Source organism: Eriocheir sinensis, unplaced genomic scaffold (assembly GCF_024679095.1).
Source record: "Eriocheir sinensis breed Jianghai 21 unplaced genomic scaffold, ASM2467909v1 Scaffold236, whole genome shotgun sequence".
NCBI classification, from domain to species: Eukaryota; Metazoa; Arthropoda; class Malacostraca; order Decapoda; family Varunidae; genus Eriocheir; species Eriocheir sinensis.
This window is the reverse complement of record NW_026111539.1, coordinates 80428-96002: the sequence shown is the minus strand read 5'-3', so window position 1 is coordinate 96002 and position 15575 is coordinate 80428. Positions and strand designations below refer to the sequence as shown.

At 46.3% G+C, this 15575-nt stretch overlaps 1 protein-coding gene across 6 annotated transcripts in view; it reads left to right on the top strand.

Moving 5' to 3' along the window:
- LOC126991067 (phospholipid-transporting ATPase IF-like) overlaps positions 1 to 15575 on the top strand; it is a 40070-nt gene that overhangs the window by 19639 nt on the left and 4856 nt on the right. For 5 of the 6 annotated variants that reach the window (XM_050849765.1, XM_050849761.1, XM_050849763.1 and 2 more), the window contains exons 4-23: positions 59 to 148; positions 1586 to 1750; positions 2407 to 2559; positions 3211 to 3291; positions 3649 to 3787; positions 4842 to 4923; positions 5390 to 5490; positions 5793 to 5918; positions 6745 to 6860; positions 7327 to 7488; positions 8433 to 8614; positions 9417 to 9520; positions 9973 to 10136; positions 10573 to 10662; positions 10914 to 11060; positions 11242 to 11384; positions 11720 to 11873; positions 12344 to 12446; positions 13465 to 13670; positions 14341 to 14527. In XM_050849765.1, coding sequence (XP_050705722.1) covers positions 59 to 148; positions 1586 to 1750; positions 2407 to 2559; positions 3211 to 3291; positions 3649 to 3787; positions 4842 to 4923; positions 5390 to 5490; positions 5793 to 5918; positions 6745 to 6860; positions 7327 to 7488; positions 8433 to 8614; positions 9417 to 9520; positions 9973 to 10136; positions 10573 to 10662; positions 10914 to 11060; positions 11242 to 11384; positions 11720 to 11873; positions 12344 to 12446; positions 13465 to 13670; positions 14341 to 14527 — 2695 coding nt within the window. The remainder of the gene's footprint in view (positions 1 to 58; positions 149 to 1585; positions 1751 to 2406; positions 2560 to 3210; positions 3292 to 3648; positions 3788 to 4841; positions 4924 to 5389; positions 5491 to 5792; positions 5919 to 6744; positions 6861 to 7326; positions 7489 to 8432; positions 8615 to 9416; positions 9521 to 9972; positions 10137 to 10572; positions 10663 to 10913; positions 11061 to 11241; positions 11385 to 11719; positions 11874 to 12343; positions 12447 to 13464; positions 13671 to 14340; positions 14528 to 15575) is intronic. The other variant, XR_007745083.1, reaches the window with a different exon arrangement.

Sequence of the window (15575 nt, the reverse complement as noted above, 5' to 3'; positions counted from 1 at the left end):
TCCTCTCACTTTCACTTTCACTTTCACTCACTCTCATGCACTCTCGCTCTCGTTGCAGTACACCTGGATCAATTTCCTGCCGAAGAACCTGTTTGAGCAGTTCCGACGTATCGCCAATTTCTACTTCCTCCTCGTCACTATCATTCAGGTAAGAGGAGCCCAAACTTTCCTTCCTCACCTTGTCGTTTAATTAAGGTGAAGGTGTCGTCTCATGGAGTCTATAATTACTAAACTAGATATTTTTGTTATACTAGATCTTGAGCATTTTCTAGGGTATTTTACGATATTTTCCGGTTGTGAGTACTTCCTATCTAAAAAGCGATCCTCCGCTCAGCTACCCTACAACTTATTTAACAATAAGTATAATACATAAAATACATGGACCTAACATAAGCCTACGTAATATAGACATATTTTACATATATGCACAGTTGTCGAACGTGTCCGTGTCACTCTTCACTGTTCGACTTTCACACCCCCGTGTCACTATTACGCACCGCACAAAGCCACTTCTGGACACCCACATTAAATATATGTACCCCACATCCCGCAACACTTAGGTCGTCCGGGCAATCGTCTGATGTCAGAAATGCATTCCACCACCACACATATGTTTGTTTGAACTGTCGCTGGTGATGGGTTCAGGGTTGGATCAAATACAAATACAAATACTTTTGTTCGGGATTCCAAAAATACAAATACAAATACAAATACTTTTATATTCCTGAATCTAAAAATACAAATAAAAATACAAATACTTCTATTCCTGAATCTAAAAATACAAATAAAAATAAAAATACTTCTATTCCTGAATCTAAAAATACAAATAAAAATACAAATACTCCTATTCCAGATTTCAAAGATACAAATAAAAATACTCCTGAAATTATACAAAAAATATAACGATATTTTTTTCACAAGTTTACACTTCACATCATAATTGCATTTTATCATCATTAATGCCCGGAAGGTTTCCGGGCCGAGTTTTGCTCGCTCAGGAGTGTAAAAATTGTCGGCCTTACTAAACACCCTCTCAGATGGTGCCGGTAACCAACAGGTTCTTGCCTACCACAAGCTCAAAGGGTCAACGGTGCGGAGATGAGTACCTACCGCAGCCACACACAGCTATTTTATTTTTACAGCAAAGGAGACAGCACAAGGGCACACAAAAAGGAAACAACAATAAAAAAAAAGCCCGCTACTCGCTTCTCCTGTAAAGAATCCGAAGAGGTGGCCGAAAGAGCGGTCAACTACGCGGGATATCTTTTTTTCTTTTTATCACGACTCTACAATTACTAATCTAGATAATTATTTGGGTGTATCTTTTTTTCCCGTTAAAGTTTAAGAACATAAGAACATAGGAACATAAGAAGTCTGCAGGAGGTTGGGTTGGTATGTCAACAGATAGTTTTATGAGCCTGGCAATAGTTTGAGAAGGCTTCTACACTTTTTTTCTGTTGCCTGCATTTCCATGAACGTAAAAAAAAAACACTCACGAGAACCCGACTGATCTCCTTTGTGGCCTTTGGAAATATTTGTTGTGAGGGTCGAGGCGTCTGAGGATACCGACCCATGTTCTTTCCAGCTGTCGATCGAGAGCCCGGTGTCCCCCATGACGAGCATCCTGCCCTTGGTGTTCGTGGTGAGCGTGACGGCGGTGAAGCAGGCGTACGAGGACTGGCTGAGGCACCGCGAGGACAACAAGGTCAACAACTCCCCCGCCACGGTGCTCAGGGACGGCGAGGTCAAAGTAAGCACCAGGGGGAAGAGGAAGGGAGGAGAGGAGGAGAGTTCTAGCATTGGTGTTGTCATCTTTCCTGTCCTATGACCACCTTTCCTCCTCCTCTCCATCAATATCATCACCACTATCATTGTTATCGCTCACACAATCACAGTTAGCCGTTACCTCACTCATATTCCCCCTTCCCTCACCTCACCTCACCTCAGTGGAATTCTTAGATAAATAAAAGTGGCACATTCCTTTTTCTCCGTTTATGAAGCCCAGGAACACGTGGATAGATGTCTTCATTCTCTTTGCAATTTCTCTTTTCTATTTCGTTTTCACTCTACCTATTTTTTTTGCTCCTTCACCCCTCCATTTCTCTCTTCCTTCACCCCTTTCTCTCGCACCTCTTTTTCACCCTTCCACCATCGTTGCCAAATTATCGTACGCAGCGCATTGCATTTTCCTAGTTTCTGACCGATAACTCAAGCAAAAAAGAGCGAAAACCATCACTCTTTAATAGTTTCAACGATAACTTTAATTTTCTATCATTGTTTATGTGATTACGACGGTCTTGGAGCCTAAAATGATAAATGCAATGCTCAGAGTACGACAATTTGGCAACGCTGCCTTTCACCTCTCCTCCAACCTCACACCATCTCACTCTCTCTCCCCGCCATCAGGAGGTGAGGAATCAGGACATCGTGGTGGGGGACGTGGTCAAGGTGGAGGACGAGGAGGGCTTCCCATGTGACCTGCTGCTGCTGCTGTCCTCCAACCCCGAGGCGAAGTGCGAGGTGACCACGGCCAACCTGGACGGCGAGACCAACCTGAAGGTGAGACACTAGGATGGAGGCCTTCACTTTACCCTCGTCACTAAGGTCAGTATTGTTAGACGCTCCCTTCTCTTGCATCCATCATATCTAAAGGCAAAATAAGAGGTCAAACGCGTCTCCATGGGTGTTTCTTTACGTTCATGGTACAGAGGAAGGGTCAGACTACCACCAGGGTCACAAAAGTACCCCTGGAAATGCCCGCAAATCCCACGAAAGCCTCGTTAAATGTATGTGCTTTGGCGCCGGAAGGTTTAAGAATATGACCTTAAGCTCCGCCCCATTAAAAAGACCACCTTCCCAGCTTCCACCAAATACGTGCAGATAGAATTTGTGAGTGAGATTTTTCCTTCTGTTTTGCCAAGTTGTTGGTCTATGTTTTCTTTGCGTTAGGTCTGAATCAAGCTAATAGTTCAACAGGTCTAGTTGCTGATCTTTTCCTATGTTTTCTTCCTTTTTGATTAACGATGCTGTGTTCTGTTTTCTTCCTTCTCTTCTTTTTGTTTTCTTTCTTCTTTCTTTATCATTCACTCTGCTTTCCTCCTTTTAGAGTCATTGATGCTTTATTCTACTTTCATTCTCCTGTTTCTTCTGTTTCCTTTCTTCTGTTTTTTACCTTTAGTACCTCTGTTTTATTTCTCTCACCCGGTGCAGACGTTCGTGTGTCCCGGCGAGACGCAACACCTGCAGACACCTGAGGACCTGAGCGACATGAGGGCCGTGGTGGAGTGCCAGGTGAGTGTTGGGGAGGGGGGGGGGGGATGACACCTCAGGGAAAGTATAATTAGGGCGTGTTTGTCAATTTGTCTTTATCAAGGGTGCAGCATGAAGAGGAAGTGCATGGGTTGGTTAATTAATGGCGAAGGAACAGCATGGGGGAGGGGGGGGGGGGAGGAAAGTCAGTGGGAGTGTGCTGTTGTATGGTACTGGTTTGTTAATTGTTCTGATGTAGGAATTACTCATCTGGCACCTTATAAGTATACCCTTGGCGTGCTGGGGGAGTGATGTGTTTAATTTGTTATAGTTTTCCATGCACACAGTAACACCCCTTCTCCCCCTCTCCCTCCCCCTCCCTTTCCCCTCCCCCTCCAGCTCCCGCACGCCAACCTCTACGACTTCAAGGGTCGGCTGGACGTGTACCGCGGCAACGAGCGACCGGACACGACATCGCTGGCCACCGACAACTTGCTGCTGCGGGGCGCCAGGCTCAGGAACACGCCCTGGGTCTACGGTGAGGGGACGAGAGAGAGAGAGAGAGAGAGAGAGAGAGAGAGAGAGAGAGAGAGAGAGAGAGAGAGAGAGAGAGAGATGGATAGATAGATAGTTAGATATTCCGTTTCCATTTTGCAATTTATCATTCTGTCAAATTTGTGTACTTTCCGCTCATCCTTGACCTTATAATCACCTACTTCTCCATGCTTATTTGTCCTTCCTTCCTTCATTCCTTCCTTCCTTCATTAATTCATTCATTTCTTTCTATCTTTCTTTACTTTCATTCTTTCTTTTTTGTTTGTTTGTTTGTTTCTTTCTTTCTTTCTTGCTTGCTTGCTTTCTTTCTTCCTCCCTTCCTTCCTTTCTTCCTTCTTTTTCTCCTTTTCTCCTTCCCTTCTCCCTTCATTCTTTCTATCCTATCTTCCTTCCTACCTTCCCTTCTTTCCTTCCTTCCTTCCTTCCTTCTTTTTCTCCTTTTCTCCTTCCCTTCTCCATTCATTCTTTCTATCCTATCTTCCTTCCTAACTTCCTTCCTTTCCTTCCTCCCTTCTTTTCTTTCTTCCTTCCTTCCTTCCTTCCTTCCTTCCTTCCTCCCTTCCTTCCTTCCTTCCTTCCTTCCTTCCTTTCTTCTTTCCTTTCTTCTTCCTTCCTTTTCTCCCAAACACCAACTATACACACATTCATCCACCTCCTTCCTCTCTCCCTCCCTCACACATCTTTCCACTGTCCATACTTAGATTTTTGTTACCATAATTGTATAGACGTACCGTAAATGCTAATCACAAACATAATAAAATAGGAAAATAAAAAAAACAGTAAAAATGACTGAAAATATACAATCCAATAAATATACCCGACCAGTCACAATATGTAAACAATACATAAAAATAAGACGAAATAGATAATAACAATAAGTGAAGCATTAGACCTTAATATACAAATCTACTGACAAATAAATTAATAACAAACACGATAATTACTAAAAAGAAGAAAAAAATTAAAGCTAAATATACAACTTACCTAGCTGACACCTGCGGCCACGACTCACCTGCCAATTATCTTCCCCCGAGCAGGTTTGGCCGTGTACACAGGGAAGGACACGAAAATGGCTCTCAACCTCAAGATGACCAGCGCTAAATTCTCCACGGTTGAAAAGTATGTAAATATGTGTGTGCATTTATTATTTTCTTTCTTTCTTCCTTTATTTATTTATTTATTCACTTACTGATTGATTGATTTACTTTTTTTTGTGTGTGTAAGAAACATCCACTAAAGGAAAAAAAATTCGTGCGCCCTTTCATTTTCGCTTCATCGTCAAAATGTTTTCTTAGACATTTCACTAATTTCTTATGATACTACACTACAAAACACTCGTATGTAGCGATATTATTTTCTTATGAGCTATTAAACCATTTGTTGATTCTAGTTTTTTATTATATTTTATTATTTTATATTTATTATTAATCATTTTGCTCATGTATTGTTTGTTTATGTTCTTTCCTCACCATACCATCACCATCACCACACCACCACCACCACCACCACCACCACCACCACACCACCACCATCACCACCATCAACACCACCACCACCACCACCACACTACCACCACCACCTGCAGGACCATGAACTACTTCCTCCTGTTCTACCTGGTGGTGCTGGTGCTGGAGATCACCTGCAGCACCCTCGTCAGGTACCTGGTGTACGACGACCCCTTCTTAGGTGAATACAGCGGGGAGAGGGGCGGGAGGGGGAGGGACTTAGTTATTATCACCGTTATTATTATTATCACTATTATCCTCACTCTCATTAAATAAACATATAAGTAAATGAATTACAAAAAATTCAGAAATTGACCTCCCTTCTGTCCTCCTTCTTAATGCTTATCCAGGAACAGCACTGAGTAGGCTTTTTATTGCTTTGGTTTTGCCCTTGACCTGTTTCTTTTAGTGTAAAAAATAAATGAAAAATAATCACCCCACTAATAATAAACACTAACACACCACCACCACCACCACCGCCAGACGATATGTGGTACCTGGGCAAAAATCCCAACGCGACGGTGACGGCGCGGGGCGTGGTGCAGGACACGTTCTCCTTCCTCGTCATCTACAACTACGTCATCCCCATCTCCCTCTACGTCACGCTGGGTAAGTAATACTGTCGGTGTCACGGAACCTGCCGCGGAAAATCTTGTAGGGGGAGACTCGCGGACTTGGCAACATTGCTTTGGTGGTGATCTCGCGCGCTCAATGGCCTGTTCTTAACTTCTTCTATCGTAGATGTACATTATTGGCTCATTTATCTGCGTCAGGCTCCTTGACATAGAGTTTAGTTTAGTGGTTCTGAAACTGGGGGGCGTTCGAAATTTCTAGTGATGGAGGAGCCCTAAGGGAAAAGTTGGAATTTCTGTAGTCGGAATAGTCGTTATCTAAACAAGAGCATAGGATAATATTGAGAAGTTTATGAAAATGCAAAATTATCGCCTTTATTAGCTTTAGTTCTCAATAGGCTTGCCATTGTTTCATGAATCGGTGAGGGAATTTTATTTATATATCGTCACCCTCATATAATAATTGCCTAAGTCATTTTTCAGCAATTTCCAGGTTTTTGTCTACATTAAATTTTCATCATGTGACACCCATTTCTGTATAATTGCCTTCGTCATTCAGGGTTTGAGTGTTCTAGAATTAGCCTTTTCATTTCTGCCTAACTCTTTAGCCAAATGAGATAATGACAGTTCTTTTCTGATTTCCTGAAAAGTAAAAAATAATGACTTTGGCGGTTTATTTACGAAGATGACGAATATGTAAGGAGACGTTGAGGGAAGGACCCATTGCTAGAGAACGTGAGGTAGTAAAAAGTTTGAGAACCGTTGATATAGTGCTCTCTTCCGTCTTCTGCTTTTTTTCCGTCTGTTCTGTACCTTTACCTTTACGTGTATATGTTCTATTCTTTATCGTTCCATCCCTCCAGAGATGCAGAAGTTCCTGGGGGCGATGTTCCTGGAGTGGGACGACGAGCTGAGGGGCGGCGAAGGGAACGAGCGGTGCAAGTGTAACACCTCCGACCTTAACGAAGAGCTGGGCCAGGTGAGGCAGGTGTGAGAGAGAGAGAGAGAGAGAGAGAGAGAGAGAGAGAGAGATTGATTAAGTAACACACAAACGTTATCAACCATATTAAACACACACACACACACACACACACACACACACACACACACACACACACACACACACACACACAAGTAATATCTAAGTTGTTATCATCTCCCAGTTTATTTTCCTCTCAATCTTTAATCTTCTTCTCCTCCTCTTCTTCCTCTTACTACTACTTGCTTCCATCATCATCATCATCCTGTTCTTCCTACATACAAAGGAAGTCCCATATTTTCTGTCACTCTCCTGTTGTGTTTCCTGTCATTTGCTCACTATATCCAAAGGCATTTCTTTCTCCCTTCCTTCTCCTCCCCCACTACTTACATTGTCCTTCTACTCATCCTATACACACCGCAAATCTCTTCTATACTCTCTCACTCATCACCTTCCTACTTCACAGGTCCAGTATCTCTTCACGGACAAGACGGGCACGCTGACGGAAAACACGATGTACTTCCGCCAGTGTTCCGTGGACGGCGTGAAGTACGTGAGCACCGACGGGGAGCTGCAGCTGATGGACGAGAAGAACAGCAACAGGATCCTCCCGCTCTCTGCCTGGCCGGTGAGTGCGTTCGTGAAGACGCCAGAAAAGTTGGGCTCACGCATAGCCGATTTAGCGTTCCGTTCGGTCCCGATCAGTGTAAACGGCACAAAACGTGTTATCGTGGCCATGGTCGGCGGTAAACGTTGGCGGGAGCGTGCATGGAGTCACCGCCGAGTAGCGGCATGCGGAAAGCGGGCCGGTGTATTTTTAGCATGTTAAACTTTTTTGGGGCCAGTCGGGACCGGTCGGGACGGTTGTCAGAAACCGGCATAGAACGGGGTAACAACGCCGTCAGGCGGGGTCAGACGCCCCCAAGAAAAGGTGAGCCTCCATTTGGCGGCGTCTGGCGGCGCAAGGCGGGATGAAAACGGCATGTATTAGGCGTAAAAATTATTCGCCCGGTGTGGCAGCGTCGCATCGCCAGCAGTCCGCAAGTGATGTCCTGCCGAGGTTCCGCCAGGGTCCCGCCTGGGTCCTACCGCCGCTTGGCCCAGTCATGCGGGACTTCGTGCAACAGAGCCGGCGGCGGACCCCCGCCTGACATCGACTTCAGTCGGGGTGAGCCGGGGGTCCGGCGCCGTGGGGACACGTTCAGGCCAGAGACGGCAGTAGACGGGGGTGTTGTCGGCCGCGATTGATCCCGTTCTCAAAATTTCCAAGGTCGGGACCGAACGGGTCGCGAAATCAGCAATGTGTGAACCCAGCCAAAGGAGGACGTCGTTTTCTTAGGTTACAAAATTTTAGGTCCGCATTCTCAGAAGCTTTTAGGCTCCCACAACAAGTATTTTTAAAGTCCACAAAGGAGATTAGGCGGGAATTCTAGGCCCGTATTTTCATTTACCTGGCACTATCGGCCTAAGACTGTGTGGGTATGCGTGGTTACCTATGGAAGTGAATAGACGTGAAGAGCAATGGTGGAGTCTCCATAAACCTCCTTTCCACTCTCTTCTCCCGCCACACAGACATCGTTGGAGGACTTTCTGGTGACGCTAGCGCTCTGCCACACCGTGCAAGTCACCGCGAAGGGCAAGGCTAGGAGCCCCCCGCTGGTGATGGACTCCGGCGATGTGCAGATGGCGGACCTCTCAGACCGCTACCAGGCCTCCAGTCCGGACGAGAAGGCGCTGGTGGAGGCGTGCGCGGGGTGAGCATTATAATTTTTTACTTGACTTGATTTGACTTTGATTTGACTTGATGATGATGATGATGATGATTAATAGGTGACGGTGTATGACTTTTTTTTTTACAGTAGAGGAAGCAGCTAAAGGGCAAAAAAGATAATGAAAAGCAAAAAAGAAAAAAAAGCCCGCTAAGCACTGCCCCTATAAAAGTAAATATAAATAAGCGGCAAAAAGAGAGGTCAATCTTGGATGGAGAAGTGTTGACGGTGTATTGCTATAATTTTTTTTTACAGTAAAGGAAGCAGCTCAAGGGAAAAAGAGAAAGACGTAAAACAAAAGCCGTTTTAAGCCACATCCATCAAAGAAAATACGAATGAGTAGCCAGGAGAGAGGCCAGATCGGCATGTCTTGATACTTCCCTCTTGATACCCTTGATTCCCTCCTCTTGAAATGGACGAAGGTTTTTCAAGGTAGACGGTTTCATTTTAGGTCACCACTTCGAAACACCAAATAGCAGGAGGCACACAGCTCTTCTCTCGGGACTGTCAGAAGGCTTGCAAATGGGTCCTCAATCTTTACTTAGAACCATTCGTCTTTTCCTTGCTAGTTTCTTAAAAGCACATGGTGTTCTCTTCTAACTATTTCCTTCCGTCACGTTGCCGGAGGGAGAGGTGGGTGGGGAGGAGCCTTCATCTATTCTATCCTGTCCTAACACACGTAGATTACTAGAGTAGCGGTAGTAGACAGACACCCTCGCCATAGACCGCCACGTCTTCTGGTGTCTGTTCTTCCTATGTATTCCTATGTATTTCTATGTATCCTCAGCTTCGGCGTGGTGTTCGTGGGCCAGAAGAGGGACACACTCGAACTCAGGGTGCGGGGCCAGACTAGGCGGTACACACGTCTGCAGGTTCTTGACTTCGACTCGGGTAAGTGTGCATAAGGCGCCGAAGAATGTCTTAGGGCGCTAGACTTCCCTTTCTCCCCTCCTTCCTTTCTTTCTTCTTTCCTTACATTCCATTACTTCTCATCCTCTCTCCCTGCCATCTACTAGTCGTTTTGCCTTCTTCCTTCCTTCCTTCCTTCCTTCCTTCCTTTCATACTTCCTTCCTTCCTTTCATCCTAACTGCCTTCCTTCCTCCATTCATTCATTGGTCTCTCCTTGGCTTGTTTTGGTCATTTTGTTTTTCTTATCGAACTAAAAAATGGTACAAAATAACAAAATCATGGCACTTCCTACTCCCCCCCCCCCCCCTCCCGCCCCCCCGCAGCGCCGCGTCCTCCGTGTGCATCTTCTCTTCCTGTTCCGTCCTTCTCTCCCTATTGCCCTCGACCCCCCCCCACCCACTCACCCCTCCTAAGCCCCGCCGTCCCGTCGCAGACCGCAAGTGTATGTCGGTGGTGGTGCGCGAGGAGTGGTCGGGGCGGCTGTGGCTGCTGACCAAGGGCGCTGAGAGCAGCGTGCTGAGGCGCTGCCACGTGGCGAGCGAGGACGAGCAGCGGAGCCACGACGCCACGGCGGCCCACATCGACGACTACGCCATGGTGTGAGAGAGAGAGAGAGAGAGAGAGAGAGAGAGAGAGCATCAGTTATTATACATACATACATACGTAGTTACGTACATATATACATACATAAGCTCTGGAACAATCTTCCTCCGTCTGTATTTTCTCCTGCCTACGACTTGACCTCTTTCAAGAGGAGAGTATCGAGACATCTCTCCACATGAAATTGACCTCTTTTGGCCACTCATCTATACTCTTTATATATATATATATATATATATATATATATATATATATATATATATATATATATATATATATATATATATATATATATATATATATATATATATATATATAGGGCAGTGATGTGGACTTTTTCCTCAGTAATTATTTTGCCCTTGAGCTGCTCCCTTTACTGCAAATAAAAAAAACATACACTCGTCCCCTCTAACCCCTCCTCCGCCTCTCACAGCTGGGTCTTCGCACGTTGGCGGTGGGGCGGCGGGAGCTCAGCGACAAGCAGTACAAGGAGTTCGCGGGGCAGCTGTCCCTGGCCCGCTCGGTGAGTGTGTGTGTGTGTGTGTGTGTGGACGAGTTGGATAGATAAATAGATAGATAGAGAGATAAATAGATAGACAAATAAATATGTAAATAAATAGATAAATAAATAGATAGATAGATAGATTGATCGGTAGATGGATAGATGTTTGCCATCAACAATACACATGTCTCTGCTAAGAGTTGCGGTCACAAATAGGCACAGCATCAGGCGAGCCCCTCGCATGCCCCTGACGGCCGGTGTTCCCTGTGCAGGATCTGGAGGAGCGCGAGGCGGCGGTGAGGAAGGTGACGGACCTGATGGAGGCGAAGCTAACCCTGCTGGGCGCCACCGGCGTGGAGGACCTGCTGCAGGAGGGTGTGCAGGAGACGCTGGAGGCCCTGCGGGTGGCCGGCATCAAGGTGGGCAAGGGGGTCATAGGGCACAGGGGTAGGGGGGGACAAAGGGCGCGGGGGAGAGAAGAGAAAAGGCGTTTGAACAGACATTACGTTTCTGAGTCTTTGGGTGGTGGCAATGCACTGCAATGCACTGGGAACGGGAGCCACAGAGCCGCGTCAAAGCCTCACGGTGCCTCCCCCGCAGGTGTGGGTGCTGACGGGCGACAAGGTGGAGACGGCGGTCAACATCGCCTACTCGTGCGGCCACTTCAAGAAGTTCATGACCGTGCTGACCCTCACCGGCCTGCAGGACCCCGAGCACGCCGCCGCCAGGCTGCAGCAGTGCACGTGAGTCACGGCGCCGTGCAGATCGCGCGAAAAGTACCACTGTCTCAGTAATTGGTGATTAGCTCCTCAGCGGGTAATGCCATCACATCTGCTGGACGATAAATATATCTACCCTGAGTCGCTTAGAACAAAGGTGTAAAGATGTACAAAGACTTTCACTAGTTTAAAAAGATTGCTATCAATTCAACTTCATTTTATATTTTTGTTTCTGACTAGAATCCAAAACTTTGTCTGGTGGTCATTATGCTGCGCCGGAGACACTTAAAGCACCATGATATAAATATGTGACCTCTAATAACCCTGGGTGACTTTGGGCTCAACCTCCCCCTCGTCAGGCAGGAGTCCGAGGTGGAGGGGAACTACGGGCTGGTGGTGGACGGCGCCTCGCTGCAGCTGCTCCTCGACCGCCTCAAGGACGAGTTCTACGCTGTGTGTCGCCGCTGCATCGCCGTCACCTGCTGCAGGATGTCGCCCAAGCAGAAGGCAGAGGTGGGTCTTCTTCCTTGGTTACTATTCTTTTGTTATTGAAGAATCCCAGAGCCGTGATGGCCAAGGATCCGTGTCTCCGTATTCCTTTGCTTGTCGTTCAACTGGCCTGTCGAAAATACACCGGTCGCCTTGATTGATTAGGAAAATATGCAAAATCTAGAGAAGGTGGAAAGTGGAGATAGAATTGATTAGAGTGGTAAAAGTTTAGGCCGGTGTTGCCAGACGCTCTCACCCCTCACCGAAAAGGAGGTCAGTCGGGTTCTAATAAGTGATTTCTTAGGTTCACGGTACAGAAGAAGGGTCACACTACCAGAGGGGTCATGAAAAAATACCTCTGGAAATGCCCACAACTCCTGCGAAAGCTTTGACAAATATGCGTGTTTGGGCGCCGAAATGTATAAAAATATGGCCCTTAGTGTTTTGGCTCCACCTTTTAGTTCACCTTTTCTTACCTTCGCTTCTCCATACAGACGGTGCGGCTGGTGAAGAAGAGCAAGGAGAGACCCGTGTGTGCCGCCATCGGGGACGGAGCCAACGACGTCTCTATGATCCAGGAAGCGCACGTCGGCCTGGGTCAGTCTCCTCTTTCTTTTCCTCCTGTTTCTCCCCTTCACTATAAAAAGAATGATAATAAGTCAGATCAGATCAGATGTAGTCCCGGGATATGCCTTTGCAATGGCTCCCGGATTTTCTTTTCACTCAATGTCAATGTTCTCGTGCTTAACTCTTATTTTCTTTTTCAATATTCACTTGACATCTAGTTTTTTTTTCACTGGTTTTGCACTTGTGTTTTAGCTTTCTGAATTCTTTGTCCTTCCTTCCAAAGTTTTTTTAAGTAATTTTTCCTTTCTTCTATTTTCTCACTTCCTTTATTGCTATTTTTCAGTAATAATATGTCAGCTAGGTGTTCGTCTACGTCTTCTTTGTATGGCTGATGTACAAATGTGTGTGTGCCTTTCTAACTTCTGAGTATTGTTTGCAGTGCAGCAGGAAAGGTGTAGGTGCAGTGTCACCTAGTCTAGAATATGACATTTCGTCCTAGTCATCTTATTAAAAAAAGGACATCAGCATGCTAGAGTCTGTGCCAGCTTGACCGAGAAGATGAAAGAAGATCACGCATGGGTTAAGAGATTTCCCGTACAAGGAGACACTGAAACATTTGAATCTGCATTATCTAGAAAGGCGAAAGATACTTGTAGACCTGATTGAAACTATTAACGGACGAAGGGCATTAATAAGGGTGATGTTAACAACCTTCATATGCAGAGGCCGTGTAAAACTATCACTAGGATCACTAAACAGTCCTTCCTCTTCCCCCTACCCCTTTCCCTTTCCTCCATCCTCCTCCCCCTGTTCTACCTCTTTTTCCTCTTCCCCTCCTCCTTGCCCTTCCCTTCCTTCCTCCTTCCCCCTTCGCAAACTCACATGAGGAAGCCTTGGTAAAGCAGCGACAGAGCAGCGTAGCCAACGAGCGTGATGACCACTGACAGTCCATGAAAACCCCAGCAACTTTTACGAGAGGCTTTTCAAAGAGGCGAAATGAGGTGCCGAGACGCTTATGTATACGGGCTCTCGTGTCTTCCCTTAACAGGCGTGATGGGCAAGGAGGGGCGGCAGGCGGTGCGGTGCGCGGACTTCGCCTTCGCCCGCTTTCGTTTCCTGAAGCGCGTCCTGCTGGTGCACGGCCACTGGTACTACGTGCGGGTGTCCACACTGGTGCAGTACTCCTTCTACAAGAACGTCACCTTCATCACGCCGCAGCTCTTCTTCGCCATCTGGAACGCCTTCTCAACCCAGGTTTGTGGGTGGGGGTGTGAGGGGTGGGGAGGTGTATGTGTGTGGGTGGGGAGGGTGGGGGTGGGGGAGTGAGGGTGGGGGAGGTGTATGTGTGTGGTGGGGGGGGGGGTGGGTGTGTGGGGGTGGGGGGGTGGGTGTGTGTGTGTGTGGGGGGGAAGGTGTGAGGGAGGGTGTGTGTGTGTGAGAGAGAGAGAGAGAGAGAGAGAGAGACTGTGTATGTGTATGTGTGTGTGTGTGTGTGTGTGTGTGTGTGTGTGTGTGTGTGTGTGTGTGCTGTAACTGACTGACTAACTGACTGAACGACATAAGTTTTACTATTTATTCTTCATATCTCTTTTCTCCTACATTTTTTTTTAATCCTATTCATTTATCAGTTCTCCTTCCTTCATAGTTTTAGTAATAGTTTGTGCTGCATCTCTGTACTGTATCATCTACGTCCTTAGTTTTGCATGACGGTCCCTGAAGCATGTAGCATTACCTTAAATTATGGACCTATAGATGCATGGGAGCACGCCATTAGAATCAGCAGGAGTAAAATATCCCCAACACAGCTTCTTTGTTCTCCATTCGTGTCCACCCTTCAGCCATGTCCTCACCCCTTATTACCCCCATGTCCTCACCTCTGCGCCTCTCCTCTATTCCCCTTCTTCCCCTTCGTCATCCCCTCCAGAGTGTGTACGACAGCCTGGCCCTCACCATGTACAATATCACCTTCACCTCCCTGCCCATCATCATCTACGGCATCTTCGACCAAAACCTGCCTGCCCACCTGTTAATGGAGCGGCCTCACCTGTACAAGAACAACGCGATGAACGCCGCTCTCTCGCCGCTGCAGTTTCTCAAGTGGACCTTTTTTGGTATGGTAGTGATCCTTAATTCTTTTTTTTTCTCCCTCTTTCTTCCCTCCATCCCTCTTTCTTGTCCTTTTTCCTTCATTCCCTTCCTTCCCTTTTGTCCCTTATCCTTCCTGTATGTTTTGGTTAGTGTCTCCTTTCCTTCTCCTTCCTTTTTCCTTCCCTTCCCTTCCTCCCGTCCTCCCTTCTTTCTTGATTTCTTCTCCTTCTTCCAATCATTTCTTCCTTCCTGTACTTTCATTTTGCACTTTTTGGTATGGTGTCTGTCTTCTTAATTTCTCCCTTCTCCCTCTTCCCGTCTTTTCCTCCTTCCCGTTTTTCTTCCTTAATCCCTTTTTCTTCCCTCTTTCCTTCTTCACGTCCCTCCCTCCCTCCCCCCTGTTCACCCTACTTTGCATTTTGTGGTATGGTGTCTGTCTTATCAATTTCTCCCTTCTCCCTTTTCCCGTCTTTTCCTCCTTCCCGTTCCTCTCCCTTAATTCCTTTTTCTTCCCTTTTTCCTTCCTCACGTCCCTGACTCACTCCCCTCTGTTCACCCTACTTTGCATTTTTCGGTGTGGGGTCTCCGTAATACCTTCTCCCTCCTCCCTCTTCCCGTCCAACCCTCCTTCCCGTCCGTCCTTCTTCCTACCCTGCATTTGTTTCTTTTTTTTAGTTTTTTTTTTTTTACTTTTGACTGTTATGTGTTATGTGTTATGGGGATATTTTGAGGCTTAATTATTTTCTCCTTTGTTGATTCTTCTTTATTTTGCTTGAATGTTGTACCTCCACCAGCATGCTTTCTGTTTTTATCATTTCTTTTATTACAGTAAGGAGTTCCATACTTTTCTTCTTTCATTTTTCCTTTTTTCATCATTTCGGGGTATCTACGCATCACCCCGACGCTGTACACTCGTGAATGGCCTCTCCTGCCTAATTACCCTTTCTGTTCACTTGCTGACACCTCACACATCTCCGTTTTCCTTTCCGACTCAATACAACTGCTAATCATCTTACTACATCCCAACCTTCTGATACATATAACTTTTGAACAACCTCCCGCCTTCCTTCC